Genomic DNA, 25,375 nt, shown 5'->3' on the forward strand with positions numbered 1-25,375 from the left:
CCCAGTTCAAACAATATTGTCGGAACTTGACGAGGAAGGAAAAATCATATTGGAACCTGAAGCAGTCACGGAAACAAGAACCCGATAGCTATGAAATCGATCAATTTCAGAGTATCTCATCAAGTGGAAGAACTTACTTGCTGAAGATTCCACATGGGAGGACGAGAATTTTATACAGAAGCATCCAAAACTACTCAAGCGTTGAGGACAACATTTTTTGAAGGAGAGGGGCATGTTAGGTCCCTATACTACTAGTGTAACCCCTTATTGTTATTAGTGCAACCCTCTTATTATGTTGTTGTGCCCATGTAGTCCCCATATTGTTATTATTGTGTCCCATAGAAGCCCACTATTGTTATTGTTGTGCCGTTACATTATTATTGTTATGTAAGCTCTGATTATATTATGACCCCTTAAACTCCTATATATAGAAATGAGGTCTTGTCATTTGTATCATCCAAGAATTGTTCATTCGTGTAATGTAAAGGAGGTTGCCCCCTCGAAGAGTCTGATTTTTAAGTCGTCGATCTATTTTTTCTATCTTTTTGTGAGCTGGTTTCATAACAATACAAGATGATATGAACTTTTGAGTGTGGTACAAAATTGTCATACTGTGAAATGATCTAACCATCCCAAATCAATCTTCTGGGGAATGTTGCACATATAGGCCTTCCAAGATGAAATATTATCGTGAGACTTAATGGTATTGATATCAGTTTTCTTTGGAAGATATCTTGATTGTTTTCCTTTTGATTGAATTGGATGCACTAAATGATTAATGTATCTTCTCTTGTGATTGGGATGTCGATAAGGAGTTTTTGTGACCTGATTTTCTTTTAACGTACTAGTAGCATTCTCTTGACTTATTTTTGGCAGATGATCTTCATCGCGTACTGTTGTTGCTGGCTTAGTTACTGAGCTTCACATGGAATTCCTATTGTCTAAACTCCTGCATCTGAGTATGTCTTCACTTCAATTGGACTGGAATCTTTCTGAATCGTAATACTATCTAGATCAGTGATTGCTCCCTTTTCTTCAAGTTGGGTTGTTACCTCTGAAGGCTTGGATGCTTTGTTTGTGATAATTTGTTCTCCAATGATTTGGATCTAAAGGGATAATATGGTGATGTAAAGTTACAAGTATCATTCACATCACTCCTCCATGCTTTTGCTTCACCAACATGGCTACTATTATTAATTACAAAAAGTATTAAAAACTAATGTGTAAGCGGCATCCAAGCAGCCAGACATGTCTACTTGTCACTAGAACTTATTGAACTCAAGTTGTTTAAATATGAAGTTTCATATAAATTTATTTCAGTTTGCCTATTGGATGGTTTGGTATTGATTTCCACACAAATGTTGTACCTGATGCAAAAGTATAGCTTAGATTTGGCTATTCCTTATATTTACCTATTATGACCCAATTGAATATGACCTTGAATCTCGGTATTGATATTTACAGTAGTGTTTTCATTACTAACTTTAGATATGTCTAGTAGGACAGGAATGTCGGAACAAATGGAGACATGTATTGGTGGATGAATTTCAAGATATCGATGGAGTAAGATATTACACGTTTTTCTAGTTGATATTTATGCTCATTTGAAAGAAGTTCAGATATGGTGATTAGATAGGTTTTATTTTGCACATGTATGGGGAAATAGATTCATTGGACTTTTCTTGCTTTGCAGATACAGTATGAGCTTGTTCGTCTTTTCTCAATTAGAAATTCAAGCCTTTTTGTTGTTGGTGACACAGATCAGGTCAGTATGTCTTGGGAAACATTTCTTCTGTAGCTTGTACATTTAATATTGTTTGCAGCAATCCTGCATATGAGATTGGTCTGTACGTGGACTGACATCTAGCACTGTCCTGTCCATAAGAGTGGCAATGATGTGATCATACACAAAGTAGTTAGGCATGGCAATTTCCCAGCAATACTCACTGAAAGTTGAGCATTGATATTTGTAAAAAGTATGCTGAAATGGTTGAATTTTGTCAGGCTATTTATGGATGGCGTGGTGCAGATGCTGCTCTCATGCAGTATGCTTTAGACCGTGATTTTCCTCAAATCATCACTTTTAAGGTCTGGAGTTACACACAATGCCTTGTAATTATTTAATTTCACTTTTCAAGATATTCTGTATGATTCCTGCTTTCTGCATCTTCTTATGTCATGTGTATGTTTAGATGAATTAATTTTGTGAAGAAGAAATGTATGGATGATAACAGTAGAATATGGGATTAAAGCTGCTGAATCCTCTAAGCTTTACTTAAATTATAAACGATGGTGCAGGAGCTTGTGAGATGCTCTGCACTATATAAGCAAAACCCCTTAGCCCTCAAGTACTGCTGAAATTATCTTAGTTTCTGAAATACTATAGAGCTATTGATGCAGCTACACTAATTAAACTGATTGAATCTACTGAAAGTAAATCACAGCACTGAAGGTAAGTCACAGAATTCAAATAGGAAATCTATTCTACATCACACAAGAACCATATTTGAAGCCTGCTTGATTTAATCAATACAGCTCTTCAGCTTACTGCAAGGTCATGGTGTGCTGGCAAAAGAATCCAATAGAAAGTGCAGCTACAGAGTGAACCATTGTAATCAAACAAGTGGACATTACTTAAACACCCACATGATTGTAGGATGCTGGAAGATAAGATAATCTTATTATGTCTAAGCAATGACCAAGCAAATCTCCTAGAGAATGCCTAGAATAACATAAATAAAGAAAAAACCTGTAGTGGTACAACCGCAAAATACATGTATATAACTATGACAAAGGTATGGTGATATAAAATACTGAGTGAGTTTGTTCAAGACTAGAGAAAACTGGAAAAGTGGACAACTCAAGATCCTGTCAAGAGAGGGAGTGAGAAAGAGAGATTTGACGATATAATGTTCCCAATTTTGTGAATGCAAAATCGCTAAGGAGTTTTGCTAATATTAATTAAAAAGGGGAAAATACTATTTTGTGGGAGAAAAGCGGAAAATATTATTTTAATGGAGAATGGCAACAAATAATATTTTATTGGAGAATGGAGGAAAATTATTATTTTATTGGAGAATGGCGACAAAATAATATTTTATTGAGAAATGAGGCAAATTATTATTTTATATAAAATGGCAGCAAAAAGTCTCCTAGTGGAAAATGGGCCCTTTTACCACTCAAACTAGCAGGGGTCCTAGGAGGGGTTCCTATAGAGCAACTACTAGGTCGATGCCAACAATGGAGCGATAACCTACTGTCATCTCAGCTAAGGCTCTTTTCTCTTTACAGACTTTCATCGATGGTAGGAGTCCCGGTATATTAGGAATCAAGAGGATATATATAGTCAGTGATAAGATAAGGAAGTGATTCCTAAGCCTATTTGCAAGAGAGACTCAATTAAATGGGTTGCTTGCTTTAGAAGCAAGGTGATGGGCTTTCTAGGAAGGGCTAAGAGGGCTTTTGAGGATAGGGTTTGAGAGTATGCCTTGTCAAGGAAGACCCTAGTCTCAAAGGGCCTAATGGATGCTTGGCTTCTAAGTGATATTTGTGGAATTGGAGTCAACAAGTTGCAGGACCACAAAGGGCCAATTGGACCCGAAATTAGGTCAAGGGTATAGAGTTGATCAACCAAGGATGTACTTGACCTAATTAGGGATAGGAAAGGGATCAAAGAAATAATCTTCTTTTGATGATTTGATGCTATGATCCCAATGAAGTTACTAGCCAATGGGAAACCAAGGGCAAGAATCGATCTTTGAGCTAGGGCTTGAAATACCTCAAGATCCCACCATCGGAATTTCGTGAAATTTGGAGTGCCTCTAGAGGACACACCAATGTAGTTGTGGGCAAGAGGTCTAATTCTTTGGATGGCTAAGTTGTGAGAAAAGTGATGCCCTAGGCGACCTATGGATGCTAGACCTAGGAAAAGAGGGGAAGGTGAGAGAAATAAGCTTTTTAAATGATTACCTATGGAGGGAACAATGCCTTATCCTTTGGGGAAGATGGAGTCAAGATGATATTTGTGATTTAGAGGAACTACACCCAATCAAGGAGCCTCCTAAACAAATTCGCATGGCAATTAGGGCATGAGAAGAATTGCTAGAAGAATTTATACTTCAACATGCAATAATTGATGACTATCAAGATGTATTCAATAGAAACAATCTCTAGGAACATTCACCCTTTCACACATGATACATGAGATGATGCAATGCTACAAAAGACTAAATTTCCACAATTTCGCATAAGAAAAGCAGTAAATTTCAGATCTAGTATAGCAAAAATCCCAACAACATCAATGTATTAAAGCAAATAACAAGAATGGACATGAAAAAATTACTTACATGTGTAAAGAGTATATCCAATCACCAAATTATGCCAATAATGAAGCTCCAAGAAAAGAGAGAGATATCCAAACATCAAAATTCATCCATTACATCCAAAATCGTCCTCCAAAAGGGATAGCAAAAATTTCACAAGAGATAAGAAGCTAATCCAAGTGATGATGATGAAAATGAATCATCTCACTTCTATTTATATACTTTCTAATGAATTCGATTTAGCTAAGTTGGCCTAATTGAGCCCCTAAAATAAAATAATGTGCATAATAACAATACTTTTGGTGACAAGCCCACCAAATAGCTCAATAATGTAAAGATAAGCCTCTCAAGAGGGCTGGATGATGAACATGGTAAGTCGTTGGGCCTTTGAGGAGGCCTAATGAAGTTCAAATGGTGCCATGATGTGAAACTAGACTCCCATCATAGTGGACAAGGGGTTTGGCTGCTTGTTTTCTTGTGGTGCCCCCCAATTGTGTGTTGGGGGACATGGACATCCTCATGGGTCTCCAAGTGCATCGAAAATGCTTGTAGACCATCTGTAAGAGCTAGGATGATGGGATAAGCCCTCCTTCTACAACGGGAGACGTCCTCGGGAACCTGGAACATCTGCCAAGTGTATGGTGCAAGTGTGGAGCCGACTGGGCATAGTGAACTAGGTGCATCATCCTCATCCAAAAGGTGGAACACGAGCAATCAACGAGCAATGCTAGGGATTCATGAAGTAATCTCTATTATGGTGGAGGCCTATGGCTCTCAACGCTCACCCTACAAGTGCTCATGTGGCCCTCTGGAGGGCTAGGACCATATATAGAGAGACCAAGCCCCAAATGAAGACCCACCTGCAATCCTGCATAAGGTCCAGTGCGGCCCTTTGCCCAACACAACAAATCATTAGAATAATCAAGTAAAAGAGTTTACAAATCATGGAATCAATAGGGCACTTCATGGTTGCATGCCCTTCCATAGTGGGCTTTGGCATGTACAAGTGTCTCCAAGCTCAATAAAGGGGTTTAACCAAGGGTCCTATTAGGTGGTTTTGACCTTTAAAGGGGGTGACATGTTCATGGTACATCCATCAAGTGGAAGGTGGCAAGAACTATAGTAATGGAACAAAGTGGGGGTTAAGGGAAGGATCTAGGTCACATGTTATGGGACAAAGGGTAGCTGTAATGAGGGAAGCCCACACTTGGGTATATGAGTGTAGGAGGGAGAAATCGTGGTACATAAGTTACCCCAACCTTTGTTTTTCCACCCTTATTCATATGCCTTTTGCCTTTTATTGATTTTTCTTCATAACTGCTCGAGGCTCTAGGTGATGAGAGCATGATGTGTGGTATATAGCAGTGGATACCCCCTTTTAAGGTGGGGCATTTCATCGCCCACCAGGGGTTGGGACAATCATGGGTTCCTTAATGATGGAGGGGGCTCATCTAGGGCCCATAGGAACCAGGGTGATGGCCATGGGTAAGGGGTAGAGCTCATGTTTGGCTTTTTCCCACATGCTAAATTTGTATGTCCCGACCATCTTTTGCATTTTGTGGTACATTTCCTATTGAGAGTGGCCAAATTATGTTTTTTCATTTTTTTTAGTTGCATCAACCTCCGGGGCATCGTTCCAAGTCGGACCCAAGGTGTGGACAAAGGGAGGGGGAGGCTAACCCTATGAAGACCCAGTGGACACGTGGACCTGGATGGGAAAATAGATGAATGGGGCTAAACCGAGTGGAAGGGGAGTGATGTAAGTGGTATCGGGAAGTGGGACCATGCAACCAAAATCAAGATTTCCCATGTAGTGCCAACCCTAAAGCTAATGGCTAGTAAAGGAGATCCCACGGGACTAGGATACAAGGGTAACCATGAAATCAGGCAGTGGAGACAAGAATATAAACCTAACCCACTCTTTCCGCCGAATCCCCCCACCAATCCATGCCCAAAGTGCCCATGACAAGCAAGGAAAATTACTCAACTATACCAATGAAAAGCCATACCTTTGGGGTCGAGAGGCCCACCTTCAAACATACAATCATGACAAGTGGTTGAGGGACCAAATGGTTGACTTAGGTGGCAGAGGCAATGGCACATTGAGCTCTCTAGTGGCTGTTGGCTGAGGACCATCTAGGAGAAATTTTTTCTCGTATATACACTACCCACAGGGGGTGGGTAACAGGACCCACCGATAAAATAATAGGGAAAAAGGAGAATATAGAAGCTAGAAGGAGTCTCAATGGAGAATTATGAATGGAGAATGGACTCAATTGCAAATCATTCTATTCCTATCTGATTCTTGACATAGAATAAAAGTTCAAGTGAGTTTCAAGAGTTTCAAGTGAAACTCAAAGCTAATTTTGGTGGACTTTGAGTGCCACCCTAGTTAGCTCTTTGGGAAGATTATTTCAGATCTTCCATTGTGCTTATTACAAAGATCTAATTATCATTGTTTGCAGGAGGCTCCAACATTGGGGTTTAATTTGATTGTTGGATCATTCCTACACCCAGAGGCCGAGTTTATCTTCAGGAAGGGACGAAATGCAAAGGATTTAGAAGGCTGAAAATTATTTCCAAGCAAGTGCGAGTTGCAAGATTAGGAGGCTGAGTTTTCTATTTTGGAGCCAAGGGAAAGACAAAGAGACGCAGAGTATTCGCTGTCCTTGCAACATTAGAGGCCAGATCGATCAACCAACTTGTAGATCAGTTGTTTCAGCTTGAGGCCATGTTCTCTCTTCAGGTGGATCAAGGGATCGAGTGCCCCGAAATTTCTAGTAATCCATCAACAAAGTCCAAGCTATATTCAGGGAGAGAGGCTGAGTCATTTTATGCTCCAGCAGTGAATTTATGAGGCTGAATTATTGCATCATACAAAGGGCCGATTACCTGTGGGACTGATATTTTATTTCAGGTTTAATAGCAGACTCATTATTTCAGAAGTCGGTTGAATCATCTCTCAATTTTCCATCTCTGTCTTTAAGGGAAAAAGGCCGATTTTTTTGAAGTCTACAACAATGTACTTGAAGAGGGCCGAGTAGTATTTGTGACCATCACAGATCAAGAGGAGACCGAATTCAATGGAGTCACTAGTTGCTATGATCCAGATCTGAAGTTTCTCTTTGGAACCATATTTATTATCCCTGTAGCAACTTATTTTGAAGATGATGTGTTGGTTTCAAAGACATTCAAGGTCTCTCCATTGGTGTCAAAATTCCAGATTTTTTAAAGGGGGATTGTGTATGGACTGAAGATGAAGAAATTGTTAATTGTGTACATCTACAGTCCAGATTTGGGTCTTTGATCTATGCCAGTAGCAGCATATGTATCCTGGAGGCCGAATTCATTTCAAAGGTTTAACAAACTAGAGGTGTAGCAGCACAGGTATCTTGAAGGCCGAATTCAAGCAATGGGGAACACATTCCAGATGTACTCTTCCAGTGGCTTTGTAATCTGATATTTGTCTTCAATAGAAATCAATCTTGCCTCAGATTGCTCTCGTTTCAGCTTGTTTACCAATTGTTTGACAAAATGCATGCGATAATCATTGAAGTGATTTTTTTCAGAATTAACACTCCAATTGCTTGTAAAAAGGTGTTAAAAGAAGTCTTGATATTTTTGGAAACATTTGCTTGAAATCAACTGGAAATAATTCTGTCAATTTATTGGAAAGACATAAATACACCTACAACAGTTTACTCGCAAACCATTTGACAAAATATCTCATTGGGAAACCTCATTAACTTAGAGAAATTAGTGGTGTTTGAGGACATTTTCCAAAAGGGATATTACAGTGGTATCAGAGCATGATCTTGGCCAACTGTGGGGAAGCTAGCAAGATCATGGAGGTGTTAGGCATGCATGCAAAGTGAATGATGGGGCTATAGACATTCCCGTGACACAAGGAAGGAGTACATAGGAAATCATGGAAGAGATCCTTAGGAACAATGAGAAGATGATAGAAATGTTAGCCCGGTTGTGTAGCAGTCAGAGGGTAAACCAGAACCATCCTCATTTTCATGACAGAGACCCTAGAGGTGCACATACCATGGGAGTGAAACCATTTACACCACATAGGGGAGGTCAGAAGCCGTGGACCCCAGGGCGCAGGTACACCAAGGGCAAGGCCCACTACATGGAGGTGATTTTGGACATGTAGCATGAGGAGGAGAGTGCACATGAGGAAGATAACCTCGGTGGTTGTGAGGAGGACATAGATCAGCCTAGTGTGACTTCAGAGTCACCATTATTGGAGAGTTCATTGATGGTACACATTGAGACAGTGGCAGAGAGAGTAGAGCACACACCCATGGGGCCATCCATTGACGAGGTGCCAGTGGGCACAAAGGCATCTGGATACATGACAAAGTTTCTAGACGGCAGCCACCCACGACTAGTTGGGGAGGATGTTTTGTATGATGGGCTTTTTATGTTGGAGATACTGAGAGGGGGGGTGAATTAGTATTCCTTAGCAATTAGCACTTTTAAATCTTTTCAGAGCATTAGTTAATCCTCAATTATTATTAATGTTTATGCTGTAATAACAGTAAATAAAAGAATGCAGTGGGCACAAAAATTTTAGGTGGAAAACCCCCTTCGGGTCAAAAACCATCAAACACTTTTCTAATAAATTCTTTAATCTTCAGCCCCAACTGAAATGAAAGCAACAACTTCCTAGAATTTTAGAAAAACATTCTTCTCCAACTCCCACTGGAAGGACGCCCCAACGCCCTGGTTTCTTCAGTAGTCAACTGAATGGATGCTCCAACATCCTAGACCAACCTACCACCCTGAAGTGTTCATAGGCTCCAACCTGTAGGCGACTTCATGCACCAGCCTAGCACCTCGCTGCCACCCTATAATGACTGAAATGAGACAAGAGTGTGGATTGCCGTACCAGGGGCAACGATCCATGATACAATATGATTTACAATGATTTTGATGGAACACCCAATCACACTATAACTTGCAACCTAACCATGACATCATCCCAAAAAAGACTCCTATACCTCCCAATAATGCCTTTTCGACTCTAGGCAGATTGACTCTTTTACAATAATGACACTTCCAATGATGACACTTTTACAAATGACTCTTTTACAACTTTACAATGATGACTCTTGGCCTTGATACTTCTTCACAATATGTAGATGGTTGTCATGTCTTCAGAGGATTTCCTGCTGCAATGCCTCTTTTGATTTTATACTTCAGCTCTTGAATTCTTGCTTGAAGTTGTACTTGAATCTTCTTCTACCTGCATGCAAAATTTGTCCGGGGAAACCAATCCTAAAACAAAACAAAACACCCTTAAACTTACCTCTGCCTGCAAAACACATGTAAGTGCATAATAATGAATATATACAAATTAAAATTACAATGTGTACCTGAAGTGTGCTTGTCACTTTTGTTGTTGACTTGTTGCAGCAGTAGAAAAAAACTCCCACTCTTGATATAGGCCTGGACTCTATGCAATACTATATCCAAAACTGACCTAAAGATATATACAATAGAAACTGATGACAGACCCTAGACTTGTGATGGACCAAGTTCTAAGTACAACAACAAAGACCATTCTATCAACTATGACAAGACAAGTAACATGAACTTACAACATCATATAGATTTAGCAGACTTGGTGTAGCATCAAATGTGTAGTATCAAGAATAAGACATCCGAAATGTGGTATCAAAACTAACTGTGACATATAGAGATAGAGATATAATCGAGACCCTGTATATACTTATGTTGTCCTGCAAAAACATATGTCAGAGATGAGACTAAAAATTCAAATGTAAACTCTTAATCATATATACCTTGCTATAGGTGTTGATTTGGGGTGGCATCAGATGTGCTCTAGTCACGAAATTTGATGGAGAGGTTAGGGCACATGAGATCTCTAATACCCAGAAAGGGTTTGGGCAGTTTCTAAACAGTCAGGGAGATATTAGAATAATTAATATTTTTAATGAAGTCCCTAAGTCTAAACTTACATAAATTAAAATATTAATGTGGATTAATATAAAACTGTGTTAGAATGGTCCAAAAGACATGGATCAAGCCAGATCTAATCTTAACTGTTGATTAGGGACTTAATCTTGACCGTTGATATCTCAACGAGAAAAGTATAAGAAGAGGCCTGAGGGTCACTTGGAGAGGACACCAGATGATCAGTCATTCTATTCTCTAGAGCGGGGTTTGCTAAGAGAGATAGAATCAGTGATCGGAGTTGCCGCTGAGGGGCAGTGAGTACAGAGAGACAGAGAGGCAGAGATAGTACCGGGAGATCAACGCAGGAGCTAGAGAGAGTGATGCAGTAGCATCCAGAGCTCACGCAGGGCCACGTAGCGGCAACCAGGAGCGGGGTAGTGCTTCAGAGAGGCCAACGTCGCTGACGCAGAGTGCCAGAAGGTTGACGCAGGGCCTCCTGAGGCTGACGTAGGCTCATTCAGGGTAACACAGGGCCAGCGCTGGGTAGAGAGAGGCTGACGCAGTCCAAAAAGGCAAACGCTTGGGTTTTTGGGGCAGATTGGAGCTGAGGAATTGCTGGAGGGTTTAGCCGGGACATTTGTCTCAGACTGAGAGGTACTACTGCCAAGGGAATTCTTTGTTGGGTAAGCAGGATTTGGTACCCAGATTGTACTCTGAAATTGCTTAATAAGAAAACCCTCAGATAGTTGCACTGGTTTTCCTGCATTGGGTTTTTCAGGGGACATTGGTCCAAAAATAACGGTGTCATTTTGTGTGCTTGTATCTGTTTCCTTCAGTTGTTGATCTGTAATATGTTGAGCATGCACTAGTGTTTATTTTCAGTATTTACATTGTAAATAACATGTTAAGTAATGGAACAAGTTGGTAGGAATAAATAAGTAAAGTGCATGGGGGGTTTCTAACTGGTAGACTTAGAAACTTCAACATGGTATCAGAGGGTGGTTGCAGATCACAGGGGAACTGAGGACATCAGCCAAGCGGAGCAATAGCAACAGAAAACAACTGTCCCGAGTGACAGAAGCTGTTTCTAGCAGAGCAGCAACAAGGGAAGGGTGACGCAGTGCTTGCATCATCAAGGGTGAGCCAAGAAGAGGCAACGCAGAGGCTAAGGGGGGCAAAGGGAGACTCACGCAGAAGCTAGGAGGGCTGACGCAGTTCGCTGAGGAGGTCGAGTTGCTGGTGCCGGAATTGCGCAGAGCCTAGGAGCTCTCACCTTTAGGTTGCTGGGGTTTAGGAGGCTATGGGAAAGTTGCAGAGTGGAGCTAGTGGGGTACTGTAGTCAGAACAATACTGACAGGGCAAGGCCAAGGAGGAGGGAGTTGCTACCGAGGGTTTCTAGCCGAGAAATCCGGATCAGTGGTGCGGTTGCACAGACGATCAGAGTAGGGGGCATCTCGACATTGGCAGAAGGATTTCCAGGAGGGAAATCGAGACTCAGAGGGAGTCACATCGAGAACTTCTAGGAGGGAAGTAGAAGAGCAGCATGGCACTACACGGAGTAAGAGACCAGGACAGATTGGACGAAGCCTCAAACTTACCAGTCTGGAAGCCCATAATCTTATCCGTACTTGACAGAAATCGTGTCAAGCATTTCTCCTTGAGGATGATATCTATCCCAGTCGACCCAGTTGAGAACGACAAGTATGAGGAGGCAATGGTGAGGGCCAAGAGCATCATCCTTGACGGGGTCAAGGACCATGTAGTACCACACATTGCCGAGAAGGAAACGACAAATGAGATGTGGGAGGCCTTAAAGAAATTGTACCATCATACTTCTGTGCAGAGAAGGATGTTACTAGAAAATCAAATGAAGAAGGGAGAACCGATTGACACTTTCCTCGGAGGACTAAATGAGATCCGAGATCAGTTGACTTCCATAAGAGCCACGCCGGATTAGGAATTGATGGTGAGGACAACCTTGAATGCAGTCTCAGAAGACTGGGAGGTATTTGTCCAAAGTATACTGGGCAGAGGGACACTTCCACCTTGGGATGAGATGTGGGCGGCTCTTCGCCAAGAAGAGATCAGACAATAGACAAAGGCAGGAAGCAATAGTAAGGGGATCAGAGTCAAAAAGGAGGAGGAAGATGTTGCCCTAGGATCTGAGGGAAAGCAAGAAAAGAAGAAGAAGAAGGATCTCTCCAAGATCAAGTGCTTCCACTGTGGGGAGCTGGGTCATTATGCAACCCAATGTCTAAGGAAGAAGAGCAAGGGAGAGTCTTCCGAGACTAAGGCAGCGCCAGCAAGGGCAGAGAAGGAATTGGAGACAGACGATGACTATGCCATGAGTGCACACGCACCACTTGAACGAAAGTGGGGAGACATCGAGCTGTAGTCAGGCGAACTACAGGCGATGAGGGGCAGGATCCTCGAGGTACCCAGCCTCTTGGATTAGACCTTGCTACGGGAGCCCCAAAGAGGAGTAGCAGGATTGGCTGATGTGGGTAGAGATGGATGTGGATGGAGCAGCAGAGAGAGCTACAGTGCAGGAGTCCCGAGACAGCGCGAGGCTAGCAGGCTGCAATAGTGTGAGAGGCACAGGAGTGTTGCACCATTGCAGGATGGAACAGAGAGGTGTGCAACAGTGCGAGATGCAGGGAGTTGTTGCAGCAGCGCAGAGGTCAGAGAGGGAGCTTCAGCATTACCGAGTGTCTCTAGCCCAACAGAGAGGTCAGAGTTGGGATATCAGTTACTGAGTTGCAGTGCAGCAGTGGGCAGCACGATGCAGCATGATGAGAGGAGATGCAGTAGTGGCAGGGCCATGGGCAGCAACACGGATGCAGAGGGAGTTGCAGTACGAATGTAGCAGTGGCAGAGGCAAAGCCATGGGTAGCAGTACAGGATGCAACAATGCAGAGGATGATGGGCAATAGGCCTAGCATCAGCACAGGGACTGATGTCGAATGATGCGGGTGATACTCAGTGGGGAGTATTACTAGAGCACACTCCTCACTAAGAGGGAGTGTTGATTTGGGGTAGCATCGGATGTGCTCTAGCCACGAAATTTGGTGGAGAGGTTAGGGCACATGAGATCTCCAATACCCAAAAAGGGTTTGGGCAGTTTCTAAACAGTTAGGGACATATTAAAATAATTAATATTTTTAATGAAGTCTAAACTTAGGGAAATTAAAATATTAATGTGGATTAATATAAAACTGTGCTAGAATGGTCCAAAAGACATGGATCAAGCTAGGTCTAATCTTAGCCATTGATTAGGGACTTAATCTCGACCGTTGATATGTCAACGAAAAAATTATAAGAGGAGGCTTGAGGGTCACTTGGAGAGGACATCAGATGATCAGTCATTCTATTCTCTAGAGTGGGGTTTGCTAAGAGAGATAGAATTAGTGATCGGAGTTGCATTTGTGGGGCAGTGAGTACAGAGAGACAAAGAGGCAGAGAGTGCCGAGAGATCAACGCAGGAGCCAGAGAGAGTGACGCAGTAGCAACCAAGGCTCACGTAGGGCCACACAGAGGTAGCCAAGAGTTGTGCAGTGCTTTAGACAGGCCAGCGTAGTTGACGTAGAGGGCCAGAAGGCTGACGCAGGGCCTCCTGAGGTTGATGCAGGCCCATTCAGGGTAACGCAGGGCCAGCGCTGGGCAAAGAGAGGCTAACGCAGTCGAGAAAGGTGGACGCTAGGGTTTCTGGCGCAGATTGGAGCTGAGGAATTGTCGGAGGGTTCATTCGGGGTTTCAGCCGGGACATTTGTCTTAGACTGAGTGGTACTACTGCCAAGGGCATTCTCTGTTGGGTAAGCCAGATTTGGCACCCAGATTGTACTCTGAAATTGCTTAATAAGAAAATCCTCAGATAGTTGCACCGGTTTTCCCGCATTGGGTTTTTCCGGGGACATTGGTCCAAAAATAATGGTGTCATTTTGTGTGCTTGTATCTGTTTCCTTCATTTGTTGATCTATAATATGTTGAGCATGCACTAGTGTTTATTTTCAGTATTTACATTATAAATAACTTGTTAAGTAACAAAACAAGTAGGTAGGAATAAATCAGTAAAGTGCATGGAGGGTTTCTAACTGGTAGACTTAGAAACTTCAACAGTAGGGGACTTACCCTTGACTGTTGATGTGTGGTCCTCTCTGTAGTGATCCTTGAATGCATGCTTTTTCTTGCCTTCTAGGAGCTCGATATTGAATCTGTTGTATCTATGTAGCCCTCTGAGTCTTCTTTGCAACCCCACCGGTCTGATCAAGATTGGATTCTTCAAGAAAGAGTTATGCCCAATCTCCCATGATGACCTGATTATAGCCTGGTTCAGTAGAGCGAATTTGTACGAAGTGCCACGTGTCATTGTTGCGACCTTTGGCCCTGAAAATGCTACTCAACAAACTACAGTCCGTCCTCTTTTTGTGACTATTTATGAAATTTGAATCCAATGCTCAGAGAGAAAGTTATGATGATTTTCCCAACGTCACCTGTTTGACATGGAATTCGGGAGCCTGCAAAAACCCTAACTTCCTCGGATCATATCTCCAAAAATATAGTGAACCAAGATCTGAAATTCGGTCACGAGGTTCATCAAGATTTTGGCTCAAATGGGTTTTAATTTCAGCTTTTGAAGCTTCGCAGAAAAAAAGGTTATAGCAAAAATTCCACGATGACCTATTTGAAGCCACAAAATCCCTACAAGAGGAGGATATGAAGGTCATTATTTATATGAATGTCTTGAGTTGAGAGGGTCCTCAACAAGTGAACATTGGAGGGATTTTAGGAGCAAAAAAAGTATTATTAATTATTGACTATTCAATGACCACAACCAATTATGAGTGCCATGCCACAACCCCATAGGGTTTTAGCCCACTAACTGGGGTTACTAACTTCAAACGCAAATAACTCTCAAACCGTGAAGAACTGGGAGGTGTACCATATATCAACGGAAACATCTCGACGAGTAGAATCCATCGAGAAGATCTTTGACGCAAAATAATATGAGTTGTCAAGTCAAAATGCCCTTGCAAGATCAGGGTAGCCCCTAGTGCTGCTTGGGTTGACATCAATGACAACCATTGATCAACAATTTCCCCCTTTTGGATTGATGGCAACACAAGTACTCCCCCTGCGATCATGACACCTCTTCCTACTGCCTTCTCTCCCCCTTTGTCATCAATGGCAAAGGGTAACTCCCCCTGACAAATAGCCATCCTGCGGACCTGTACACACCTCCACTCCCCCTTTCTACTTGAGTAGATAAGAGAAAGAGTCTAATGAAAACTTGGGAGAATCCCAAGCTTTTGGCGAAGATACTCAAATGCTTCACGAGGTAATGGTTTGGTAAAGATGTCAGCAATTTGTTCCTTTGTGCCAAAATACACAAGCTTGATATTGCTTTCGGTGACCTACTCTCCAACGAAATGATATTTAATCAGAATGTGCTTCGTTTTGGAATGCATCACAGGATTCTTGGAGATACTGATGGCGCTGGTGTTATCGCAAAAGATGGGAATAGGCTCATCAAACTTGACTTGAAGATCTTGCAAAGTTTGCTTCATCTAGAGAACTTGTGTACAACAAGCTACTGCTACAATATATTCTGCTTCTGTTGTGGATAACAAGATTGAAGACTACTTTTTACTTAATCATGAAACAAGACAACCACCTAGATAGAATGCTGCTCCACTGGTACTCTTACGATCATCAACACTTCCTGCCCAATCTACATCTTTATAAGCTTGGATAACCAGATCATTTCCTTTGGGATACCGTAGACCATATTTCGCTGTGCCCTTAATATATCGAAGAATTCTTTTGACGGAAATAATATGAGATTCTTTTGGTGTTGCTTGGAATCTTGCTACTTGTCCAATTGCCTGCATCACATCAGGCCGAGAGGCTGTCACATATAAGAGACTACCAATCATGGATGTATGCAATCTTTGGTCCACATTCTTTGACAAATCTTGTAACTTTAACTTGCAACCTGTTATCATGGGGGTAAGGACTGGCTTGCAATCTTCCATTTGGATTTTTTTGACCATTTCCTTGATGTACTTGGTTTGATATATGAATATTCCTTTATCCTGCTAAGAAATCTGAAGCCCCAAAAAGTATGTCAGCTTGCCAAGCATAAACATTTCAAACTCACTTTGTATTTTTGTGGCAAAGTCTTTACTTAATTTGTCATCATTGCTTCCAAAGATTATATCATCCACATATAATTCGATAATCTTTAGGTTATCTTGATCCACTTTCACATAGAGATTGTTGTCAGCACTTCCTTTCTTGAATCCTTGTTGATGTAGATACCTATCAAGACGATCATACCAAGCCCTAGGAGCTTGCTTGAGACCATATAGTGCCCTCTTTAATATGCAAACGTAGTTTTCTTTATCAGTGAGCAGAAAGCCTTCGGGTTGTTCAATGTAAACTTATTCTTCCAATTCACCATTTAGAAAGGTTGACTTAACATCCATTTGGTAGACCTTGATTTTTCTCGAGCATGCATAAGCAAGAAACATCCTGATAGCTTCCATTCTGGCAACGAGAGCAAATGTTTCTTCAAAATCGATTCCCTCAACTTGTGCATATCCTTTGCAAACTAATCTTGCTTTATTCCTGGTAACCTGTCCGTACTCATTCAATTTGTTTCTGAAGACCCATTTAGTTCCAATAACATTTTTATCCTTTGGTCGTGGAACCAATTCCCAAGTGTCGTTCTTCTCAATTTGATCCAGTTTTTCATTCATAGCTTTTACCCAGTGTTCATTTTGACTAGCTTCCTCAAAATTGCTAGGCTCAAAAGTTGCTAAAAGGGCAAGATGGGCTTGCTGTGATGAACGAAGCTGTCGACTTCTTCTGGTTCCAATTCCTTCATTTATGTTGCCGATGATCTGATTTGATGGATGATTCTTTTGATACCATTCTTTTGAACCTTTTGGAGAAACTTCTTGTACATCCTGCTGATCATTTCTTATTTCTTCTTGGTTGACTGGTGTTTCCTTATTTGATTGGTCTTGTTTTGGAGCTTCTTCTTCATCCTTCACAGATTTTGCCTCAAGCCCCTCAGATTTGCTTGAAGAGACGATCTCATTGTTATCCTTTAGAACACAGTCTTCGTCAAAAGTAACATTTATACTTTCAACTATTTGTTTTTGCCTTAGATTGTAGCATCTATAAGCCTTTCTTTTGTGTGAATAACCAATGAAAATACCTTCGTCAACACGGGAATCGAACTTGCCCAATTTTTGGTCTTCTCTTTTGATGTAGCATTTACTTCCAAATATTTTGAAGTATTTGACGTTAGCTAGTCTTCCTTTCCATAATTTGTACGGAGTCATGTTACAATTGTTCCTGAGCAGGCCTCTGTTTATAATGAATACGACAGTATCAATTTGCTTGAACCCATAATTTATCGTCTAAGTTTGAGTCTTTTAACATGGTTCTAGCCATTTCCTGTACGGTTCTGTTTTTTCTTTCAACCACTCCATTTTGCTGTGGTGTTCTGGCTATTGAGAATTGCCTTTTTATTCCATGTTCGTCACAATATTGCTGAAATGCTTTGGATGTGAATTCTCCACCATTATCTGATCTTAGACATTTGATCTTCAAATCTGTTTCATTTTCGACCAATTCCTTGTAGATTTTGAAATATTCGAATGCCTCAGACTTTTTCTTTAGGAAACTGACGGTTGTCATTCTGGTGTAATCATCTATCATTAACATAAAGTATAATTCACCGTCTAAACATTTTGTTCTCATAGGACCACATAGATCAGTATGTATTAATTCCAATGGACGTGACGCAAAATGTTCCTTTGTCTTGAACTCGACTTTTGTTTGTTTGCCATGCCGACAAGATTCACATATCGTATTGGTAGGTTTTGAGATTTTCGGCATTTCTCTAACTGCCTCCTTTTTGCTGATCTTAACCAAATTGTCGAAATTTATATGTCCCATTCGTTTGTGCCATAACCAACTCTCATCTTCTTTTGCTAAGAAACACCCTTTAGGTGTCTCATCCAAAATATATATGTCGTTTGGAGCTCTGCTTGCTGTAGCCACAATTTTACCAAACTTGCCTTTCCTGATTTCACATTTCTTCGAGTTGAATAACATCGTGTGTCCTTGATCGCACATCTGTCCAACACTGAGCAAATTGTGATTCATATTTTCAACCAGCAACACATCCTTTGCTAATGCATCCTTGCTTCCAAGAGTGACCGTACCTACTCCTATGACGTTTGAAGACCCGTCATTTCCAAAAGACATTGTTCCATCCTTCTTTTCTTTCAAGGATATGAACTTATTTCTATCTCCAGTCATATGCGTTGAGCAACCACTGTCAACATACCATACGTTTCTGTTGCTTTGAGCTTTAAGAGCGAGAGCACACCTTTCAGTCTTCCTTTTCCATACTTGTTCATTCTGATTTTGTGAGAATTCCTTTAAAGAACTTCCAAGTCTGCAATCTTTGGCCAAGTGTCCAAAATTGTTACATTTGTAACATTCGACATCATCTCTCAAATGATCAAATCTATTGATATTCTGCTAAGTTATGGAATATCCATTTCTGAGAGATCTCCTGGAATTATATTCATTCCAAACATACATGCGACATTCTGCAGCTCTATGTCCAAACCTTCCACATGAATAACAATGACCATAAAAGATAGGTTGATACCTGGGAGGAAATCTTCTTCGAGGAATTGTCTTCCAAGGTTCTTCCTGTGAGTCTTGATCTCTCGATCTAGCTGGGAGATCTACCTGCTTGGTAGATTTTGCATATCCATCTTCTTTAGTTGTCATAGAAGGAATTGACTCCTTTTCAGTTTTTTATTTGTAACCAAGACCAGTCTTGTCGCTGCATGATCGCTGGTTGCTGATGAGTTCGTCCAAAGTCTTTGAGTTGTTGGCGTAGTTTTGAAGAGTTTTTCCATTTTTTACTTCCTTTCGTAAAGAAACGATTTCAGCTTCCAATTCTTCTCTTTCCTTGTTGCTTTCCTTTAATTCTTTCCTGAGCGATTCTTCAATTCGTTTGTATTCTTCAACCTTGATTTTAAGATTTAGGACCTGTTCCCTTTCTATCTTTAATTCGTCTTCAAGAGTGTTGACGTGCTTCTTCTCGGCCTTGAGCTCTTTGATAACCCTGATCACTTCATTTTGAAATTCAACCTCAGTCATTTCTTCTTCTTCGTCTCCTTCTTCGTCAGGTGCCTCTTGCTTATTGTGCTTGGCCATAAACAATACTCTTTTGTTGAATTCTTCTTCGTTATCACTGTCTTCTTCGGATGAGGAACTATCTTCTTTGGAGAAGAAATTTTTCTTAAACCATTGCTTCTTGCCTTGCTTGTTGAACTTCCTAGGACTTTTCTCTCCTTTCGTAACAACCTCATTTTTGTGAGGGCATTTGGCTGCAAAATGCCCAACCTCACCACAATCAAAACATATTAATGGAAGTTTACCTTTGAATTTTCCCGTACCAGTTCTCATTTTCCGCGTGAAATAGGCAAACTCTTTATCTGAGAATTCTTCTTCATCTTCTTCCTATTCCTCATCCTTACAATTGCAAGTTTTTGCTTTCAGAGTCCACTTGTCCTTAATATTCTTTTTGGATGTGGCAAATGATGTTTCTAAGTGAAATGTGCTATCCTCTTCTTCAATCCTCATTTCATATGCCGTAAGAATTCTATGCAATTCATCTATGATGAGATTGGTTAGATTCGATCTATCTTTCAAAACAGATACCTTAGGGTTAAATCTTGCTGGCAAGGTTTTGAGGATCTTTTAGACAACAATTTTCGTTTCAACAGGTTCTCCCAAACCTTCCAATGTATTTGTTGTTTCATCAACACACTGAAAGTATGCAGCAATATCTTCATCTTCCCTCATTTTGAGTTGCTCAAATTTTGCCCTGAAAATTTGAAGCTTTGCTTCTTTCACCTTTGAGTCACCTACATATATATTTTCAAGCTTTCCCCATACCTCTTTAGCAGTTTTGCAACTCAATACCTTAAGATAAACAAATTCGATAAGCTCACTGATAATAAGATCTTTAGCCTTTGCATCATATACCATATTTTTCTTACCTTGTTCATCCTGGGTCAGTGTGAAGCCTTTGTCAACGATTTCCCATACTTCGTATCCTTGTGCCAGCAAATGAACTTGCATTCTTCCACTCCAAAGTGCATAGTTATTTCCATTGAACAAAGGAACTCTATTCTTAGTATACTCCATGATCTCCTTCTAGTTGTTAGACTGCTATTGAAGGAACCAAGCTCTGATACCAATTGTTGGAAACACTGGGGGGGTGAATCAATATTCCTTAGCAATTAGCACTTTTAAATATTTTTAGAGCATTGGTTAATCCTCAATTATTATTAATGTTTATGTAGTAATAACAGTAAATAAAAGAACACAGTAGGCACAAAAATTTTAGGTGGAAAACCCCCTCCGGGTCAAAAACCACCGAACAATTTTCTAATAAATTCTTTAATCTTCAACCCCAACTGAAATGAAAGCAACAACTTCCTAGAATTCTAGAAAAGCATTCTTCTCCAGCTCCCACTAGAAGGACACCCCAACGCCCTGGTTTCTTCAATAGTCAACTGAATGGATACCCCAACATCCTAGACCAACCTATCACCTTGAAGTGTTCACAAGCTCCAACTTGTAGGTGACTTCATGCACCAGCCTAGCACCTCCCTGCCACCCTATAATGACTGAAATGAGATAAGAGTGTGGATTCCCCTACCATGGACAATGATCAACGATACAATATGATTTACAGTGATTTTGACCGAACATCCAATCACACTATAACCTGCAACTCAACCATGACATCATCCCAACAAAGATGCCTATACCTCCTAATAATGCCTTTTCGACTGTAGGCAGATTGACTCTTTTACAATAATGACTCTTCCAATGTGACACTTTTACAAATGACTCCTTTACAACTTTACAATGATGACTCTTGGCCTTGACACTTCTTCACAATATGTAGATGGTTGTCATGTCTTCAAAGGATTTCTCGCTGCAATGCCTCCTTTGATTTGATACTTCAGCTCTTGAATTCTTGATTGAAGTTGTACTTGAATCTTCTTCTACTTACATGCCAAAATTTGCCTGGCGAAACCAATCCCAAAACAAAACAAATACCCTTCAACTTACCTTTGCTTGCAAAACACATGTAAGTGCATAATAATGAATATATACAAATTAAAATTACAATGCGTACCTGAAGTGTGCTTGTCACTTTTGTTGTTGACTTGTTGCAGCAGTAGAAAAAACCTCCCACTCTTGATATAGGCCTGGACTCTATGCAAGACTATATCCAAAACTGACCTAAAGATATATACAATAGAAACTGATGACAGACCCTAGACTTGTGATGAACCAAGTTCTAAGTACAACAACAAAGACCATTCTATCAACTATGACAAGACAAGTAACATGAACTTACAACATCATATAGATTTAGCAGACTTGGTGTAGCATCAAATGTGTAGTATCAAGAATAGGACATCTGAAATGTGGTATCAAAACTAACTGTGACATATAGAGACATAGAGATATAACCGAGACCCTGTATATACTTACGTTGTCCTGCAAAAACATATGTCAGAGATGATACTAAAAATTCAAATGTAAACACTTAATCATACATACCTTGCTGTAGGAGACTTACCCTTGATTGTTGATGTGTGGTCCTTACTGTAGTGATCCTTGAATGCATGCTTTTTCTTGCCTTCTAGGAGATCGATATTGAATCTATTGTATCTATGTAATTTTGGATCTCCAGGGTCTGAAATTTTGTCCTATGGTAGCCCTCTGAGTCCTCTTTGCAACCCCACAGGTCTGATCAAGATTGGATTCTTCAAGAAAGAGTTATGCCCAATCTCCCACGATGACCTGATTATAGCCTGGTTCAGTAGAGTGAACTTGTATGAAGTGCCACGTGTCACTGTTGCGACCTTTGGCCCTGAAAATGCTACTCAACAAACTACAGTCCGTCCTCTTTCTATGACTATTTATGAAATTTGAATCCAATGCTTAGAGAGAAAGTTATGACGATTTTCCCAACGTCACCTGTTTGACATGGAATTCAGGAGCCTGCAAAAACCCTAACTTCCTTAGATCATATCTCCGAAAATATAGCGAACCAAGATCTGAAATTTGGTCACGAGGTTTATCAAGATTTCGGCTCAAATGGATTTTAATTTCAGCGTCTGAAGTTTCGCAGAAAAAAGTTATAGCGAAAATGCCACGATGACTTGTTTGAAGCCACAAAATCCCTACAAGAGGAGAATATGAGTGTCATTATTTATATGAATGTCTTGAGTTGAGAGGGTTCTCAACAAGTGAACGTTGGAGGGATTTAGGAGCAAAAAAAATATTATTACTTATTGACTATTCAATGACCACAACCAATTATGAGTGCCATGCCACAACCCCATACTGTTTTAGCCCACTAACGGGGGTTACTAACTTCAAACACAAACAACTCTCAAACCGTGAAGAACTGGGAGGCATACGATATATCAACGGAAACATCTCGACGAGTAGAATCCATCGAGAAGATCTTTGACGCAGAATAATGTGAGTTGTCAAGTCAAAATGCCCTTGCAAGATCGGGATAGCCCCTGGTGCTGCTTGGGTTGACATCAATGACAACCACTGATCAACAATCTATGGAGGAGCAGTTGGATGCTCATGTTGAGCCCCTGATGGAGGAAGATGCACAATCGTCTTTTGGTCTAGCCATTGATAAGGGGCAACGAAGAGAGCACATGTTGGGACTTCAACACAATTCACTTCAGAGGCACATTAACAAGACTTTCAACATTATTACCTCACCTCTGGGCATTGGATAGAGAGAGGTGGAGTTATCTAGATAGGCCATAGGATATAACCAGGTCAACAGGATTGAGCGACATGAGTCGAGTATGGCACAACATCGTTATGGAAGGCTTGTTCTATACATAGGAGATTGTGCATTCGATCCCTCCTTTGGGATTGGATGGTGAGAGGTGTTGACCACTGGGGTGACACCTAATGATTAAATGAAAGACTGCATGCCCAAGGATGATCCAAAGGACACTTGTACCATCAAATATCATCAGTCAACAGAGTTTTTTAACTCTACTTCTATCTTCTCATCATCTTTCTTGTACCCAGATTCCACATCCTGCGGGGAATTGTAATAAGTGATACTAGTAATGATGAGTTTTTGAGTCTGTAACAGGCCTAGGATGTTGGGACTCGATCAAAAAACGAGTACACCTTGGAGTGTTTTTTTTATCTGGTTAATTATCCCTTCTTTTTCAGAGGCAAATAATTTTTGGGTTTTTTCACTCATTTTTTACCCCAAAGCCGGGGTGACGGTTTGACAGTTGAACCCCTAACACATCTTAGTGTCTAGATTTGATGTATATTACTATACTAGATCACACAACAAATTCATGCAATTTGGCTAGGTATAAGTAGGATTTTTTAATAATTAAAAATTTCCTGCAAAACGAGATTTTTTAATTATTTTCTATGTAATGATGTAAATAAGTGGCCTTAGGAAATGTCTGGGGTGTGTGATTACTCGAAATTCATCCTCAGAGACCCAACATTATTCTAGGACCCACTTTGGGGGTCAAAAAACGACTTATAGTCCCTCAAAAGCCGATTTTCCTAATAATAGTAGCAAAAATGAGGAAAAAATAAAAAAAAGTTCAATAATTGGAATTTTTAATTTTTTTTCCAAAGTCAAATAAAGTCAAACAAGTGGCAAGGCAAATTGAAGGGAAGTCAAAGGTGATGTGGCAGCCATGTGGAGTCACATGAAGCACAACTCAAATTCTAAATGCCAAATAAGCAAGTCAAAGGAAGTCAAAAGGTTCCACGATGAGTTAAAGAGGCCATGTTGAAATATTTTATACGGTGAAAAGTTAAGTTATTGATTTAATCGCTGTTGGAGATTAATGTTCAGATTCTAATAAAATGAGTGGGGAATGGACCCCACTCACTCTCCATAATCTACGTATAGCCAAAAGCAAATAAGTACATGCCATAAAAGAGATCCACGCAGGCCTAGTCTACAACATACATGCAAACGGTGGGACAACCATCAAGCCTATACGCAACAATAGTCAATTAGCACATTCTCGGTGGCATTTAACTAAGGTAACGAGTAGAGTTTAAAGGGAGTTTGTCTCCCACTTGTCGCAGTTCAATACGCACATGTTGAAAGAAGGTTCTACGCAGTCAAAGGAAAATACGCACATTACGAATCAACACGGAAAAATCAGCCTATTGCATGAAGGATATGAGGGGAAATTTAATTGAGAAAATCGTGGAGTGTGGTCTCCACTTACTCCAACAAATATTCACACTTGTACGCAGTTGTAACTTTCAACATCTACACAGCTACAAGTAGCTCAACGCACAACTAAATGCAGTCCAGAACAGGGTACAAACAATAGTTTGAGTAGAGGTGTCATTCCCTTGATGGATTTGGTGAGAAATGAAGGGGAATGTGCTCCATGTTCAGCTCTCACACTCCACACATGGCAGCCATCAAAGGAAATTTGAATTTGGCACATGAGTATGTTGTCTAGCCTTAAGAAAAACGTGGCCACATCTTAGAAATCAACTTACACACTTGGCATTGGAGCTCCACTTATCAAATTCGAATTTCCTTTGGATCATCATCAACATGCCACTTGCCATTTCTCTTCTATATTGGGATCTTCACCGTTGCTACACTTGTCATTACACATTTTATTGGGATTGGCTCCCATAGTTGTATATAATAGATTCTTGAGCTCTCATTTAGAAAATATTGTTACTAGCTATTGTGCGTGTGGAAGCGCTGATGCCTTGTACACTTTCAAAAATATCAATAAAGACTTTGGGGTTTCATTCATGAGGTATTCCTCCTCTGGGAGTGTGATGAATTGTTGATCATTGGTATAATTCTTTTTACTCATGCTTTGATCTAATTTGTTTCCATATGCTCTTGTAGATTTGTTAATGTAGAGTTATCTTGCATCGACATTTGATTTAGAAGTATGCTCTAATTATAGAATGCTCTAGTTGGTTTTAAATAAATCTCTAGAGTT

The 25,375-nt window shown here is 40.5% G+C and overlaps 1 protein-coding gene across 2 annotated transcripts in view; it reads left to right on the plus strand.

The window, feature by feature from the left end:
- LOC149185742 (uncharacterized) overlaps positions 1-25,375 on the plus strand; it is a 552,948-nt gene that overhangs the window by 116,317 nt on the left and 411,256 nt on the right. For both annotated transcript variants that reach the window (XM_089410789.1, XM_089410788.1), the window contains 3 exons: positions 1,507-1,563; positions 1,694-1,765; positions 2,005-2,088. In XM_089410789.1, the coding sequence (XP_089266915.1) occupies positions 1,507-1,563; positions 1,694-1,765; positions 2,005-2,088 (213 nt within the window). The remainder of the gene's footprint in view (positions 1-1,506; positions 1,564-1,693; positions 1,766-2,004; positions 2,089-25,375) is intronic.

Source organism: Pinus tabuliformis, chromosome 3_1 (assembly GCF_031772625.1).
Source record: "Pinus tabuliformis cultivar Carrire ecotype Pingquan chromosome 3_1, CPIR1, whole genome shotgun sequence".
Classification (NCBI taxonomy): Eukaryota; Viridiplantae; Streptophyta; class Pinopsida; order Pinales; family Pinaceae; genus Pinus; species Pinus tabuliformis.